The following is a 2,841-nucleotide window of genomic DNA, read 5'->3' as shown; positions in this document are numbered from 1 at the left end:
GTTTTCATTATTTGAACGTCATCATCGTCTTTCGGAGGACACTTTCCTGTTTGTTTTTCCTTATGGAAGATAAAAGAAAGCTGAATTTCCTGTTTTGCCAAGTAAAGCTGTCAATTTATCTAAACACAAAAGCAAACATTAACAGCGGACAGGGGTGGGATTCTTTATTTTTTAAGTGTCTACTTTCAGCTCGTGTGCTGCCGGAACATAATAATTAAGATAAAATAGAAGGATTCCTGGATTCTTTGCAAAGTGTGTGGGATTATTAATGATTTTTGGAAATCACTTTTCTAGACGTGTTAATCGAATTTAATTTATTTGTCTCTTTCGTGTGATGTTTGGTAATTAGCTGTTTCGTTCTTTGTCTCCTGGCAGGAAGCAGTGGTGAGCTGCTGGGTTCAGTTCAGCGACGGTGCAGTCACTCCGCTGGACCTCTTCGACCGCAGCGTCTACTCCCTGACGGTGTCCACTCCAGACGAGAAGGTGGCCACGGTGCGCCGCACCCCGCAGTCCACGTTCGTGGTAGCGCAAGGCGAGGGCGAAGGCAAGGGGGCGCTGGTGAGGGTGGAGCTGAGGATCTGTGAGGAATGCCAGAAGTCTAAAAGGAAGAGCAAGCTGGCGGTGGGCACGGCGCTCCTCAAGATCAACTTCCAGAGTCGCGGCAGAGTCGTAGCGCGAGAAGGCGGCGCCGACGGTAAAGACAGCGGTGCCTCGGAGTTGGTGGGTGAACTTAAAACAACAGTTACGTCCCAGGGCGGTGGGAAGGATGTGAATAAGCTGTTACTAAGGAGCACAGCGAGAGAGAGCGCTGTGGCAGAAACTACCACCTCAACCACGTTTTCAGCCAGAAACATGCAGCCGCATGTTGTGTGGATCGGGATGACAAGCAAACCTGCACGAGTCACCACCAATCCTGTTGTTACCACGGCTTTTACTACGGCTATGACCAAACCGAGTACAAAACTGAGCACTGCCGTACCTGTAGCAACAACGGCAGGTGTTTTCAGCAGAGGAGAAGGCCAGAGGAGAAGCTACGGGAACATGCTCGACATCCCTAATTCACCTCTTAGCAAAGACATTCCTAAAGCAGAAGTGACACCAAAGAAGGAGCCTCCCAAATCTAAAAGTCCAAAAGTAATCGAAAGCGACCTCATTAAGACTTTCAGAGCCATGTCGGACTTGGAAATTGGCATGTATACGCTGGTGGGGGTCTCCTGTGTGGCTCTCTTAGCTTTCTTTATCAACTGCGCTTCGTATAATCTCTGCTTCCGGAAGCAGAAGACCCCCATACAGGCCGGCCCAATCCCCAGCGCTGACCCAAAGGACCACAAGCACGACTGGGTGTGGCTGGGGGGCGGCAGTCGCAGCGCTCCTGCCCCCGGCGCCCCGGCTCAAGTGTCCACGCTGAAACGCGAGTCCCACCGCCCTCTGGAATCCCGTCATTCCATCGATTCGATGGGCGCCCGCGGCCTGGAGAGCGCCCTGCCCACGGTGAGCGCCCCCGCCGTGCCGGAGAGGACCGCCACGCTGGGTCGCAGCAGAACCAGCTCCCAGCAGCAGCACTTCCAATCAAAGGCGATCGACCCGATGGCGAACCGCTCGGCCACTTTGCTGGCGAGGCCGCACCGCAGCGATCCGCTTCATTCCCCCACCAGCAAGAGGAACCAGGTCCAGTTCACCACCTTCACCACGCTGGACATCAAGCACTTGGCCGCGCTCAAGAAGAACGGCGTGGACTTGAACTGGGCCAACCAGCAGAAGCAGCAGCACGAAGCCCCCGCCGAGCCCCAGACACCTTTACCTGACATGCCATGGCCTGTCGTGACGCCTCTCGGAGAGCCCCAGTGAATCCGTCGGAGGGTGTCGGTGTTTGTAAAACGTCTACACAGAATGTTCTGCCGGAGAAGACTGAAGGAAAGGAAGCGAGCTTTTTGATAAAAGAGAAATCCCTTTAACGGATGTATTTATTGAGATTACAGAAAGGACATTTTATATTTACAAGAAAAGTGCGTGCAAGCCTGTAAATACGTAACGATGTACCCACGAAGGCCGACGTTTAGCAATACCGTGTTCATTCATTTGCATGATTTAATGTACTTATGTCCTGTAAATACACATATATCCATACTATTTTACTTATTTCTACATTTCTAAGTCGAGACAAATGAATTTTCGTCTCCTTTTCATACAACTCTGTTGCCCTTGTAGAAACAGACATTGCTAGATGACAGGGTAGATGCAGTACAGGCAGAATTATTTCATGTAATTCTATTCTTTTCCAGCCTTTTGTACTTTTTTTTTCTTCTTCTTCTTCTTCTTCTTCTAGGGTTCCTCCAGAGAATACCTGAGGAGTCTGTGCAATTTGTCAGAGAATATGCAACATTTATCAAGTTATTTTGAGCAATCTGTCACCGCAGTCTTCACTAGATATTTATTCAAATCAAATGCATGCTATGCAAATGTAGTCTGTGCAGAGTTTGAGATGGACATTGTTTGAGGATTTTTATTATTTTTTTTAAAACACAAAGTTACCCCGGCCTTCAAGGCTTCTCCCGGGGACCCTGCTTCTACAATTTGTACAACCGTCTAATCTCGGTCTCTTGACACAGTGCAATACATATTCAGTTGTAAGATTTTTCATGTGTGACTGAAAAACGATGATGCCTTTTCTATGTAACGTCCTCCTATTTTTAAACCAAAACGTGATGTGTATTTCCTACGAGATTCTATCAATAAAGAACAAATGGATGCATTTGCTATAGCTGAAATTCAATTGAATGTTGTTTTTTTAAAAATATTCGCAGGAAAGCACGCTGAATGGTTTGGATTATCGGATGAAGC

General features: G+C 48.2%; 1 protein-coding gene across 1 annotated transcript in view; it reads left to right on the top strand.

The window, feature by feature from the left end:
* LOC103359730 (transmembrane protein 132D-like) overlaps positions 1 to 1,848 on the top strand; it is a 31,425-nt gene extending 29,577 nt beyond the window's left edge. The window contains exon 8 of the mRNA XM_008285229.1: positions 376 to 1,848. Coding sequence (XP_008283451.1) covers positions 376 to 1,848 — 1,473 coding nt within the window. The remainder of the gene's footprint in view (positions 1 to 375) is intronic.
* Positions 1,849 to 2,841: the final 993 nt, after the last annotated feature.

Source organism: Stegastes partitus, unplaced genomic scaffold (genome assembly GCF_000690725.1).
Source record: "Stegastes partitus isolate 25-593 unplaced genomic scaffold, Stegastes_partitus-1.0.2 Scaffold391, whole genome shotgun sequence".
In the NCBI taxonomy this organism is placed as follows: domain Eukaryota; kingdom Metazoa; phylum Chordata; class Actinopteri; family Pomacentridae; genus Stegastes; species Stegastes partitus.
Note: the sequence above shows the minus strand (reverse complement) of the source record. Positions and strands in the feature narration are given on the sequence as shown.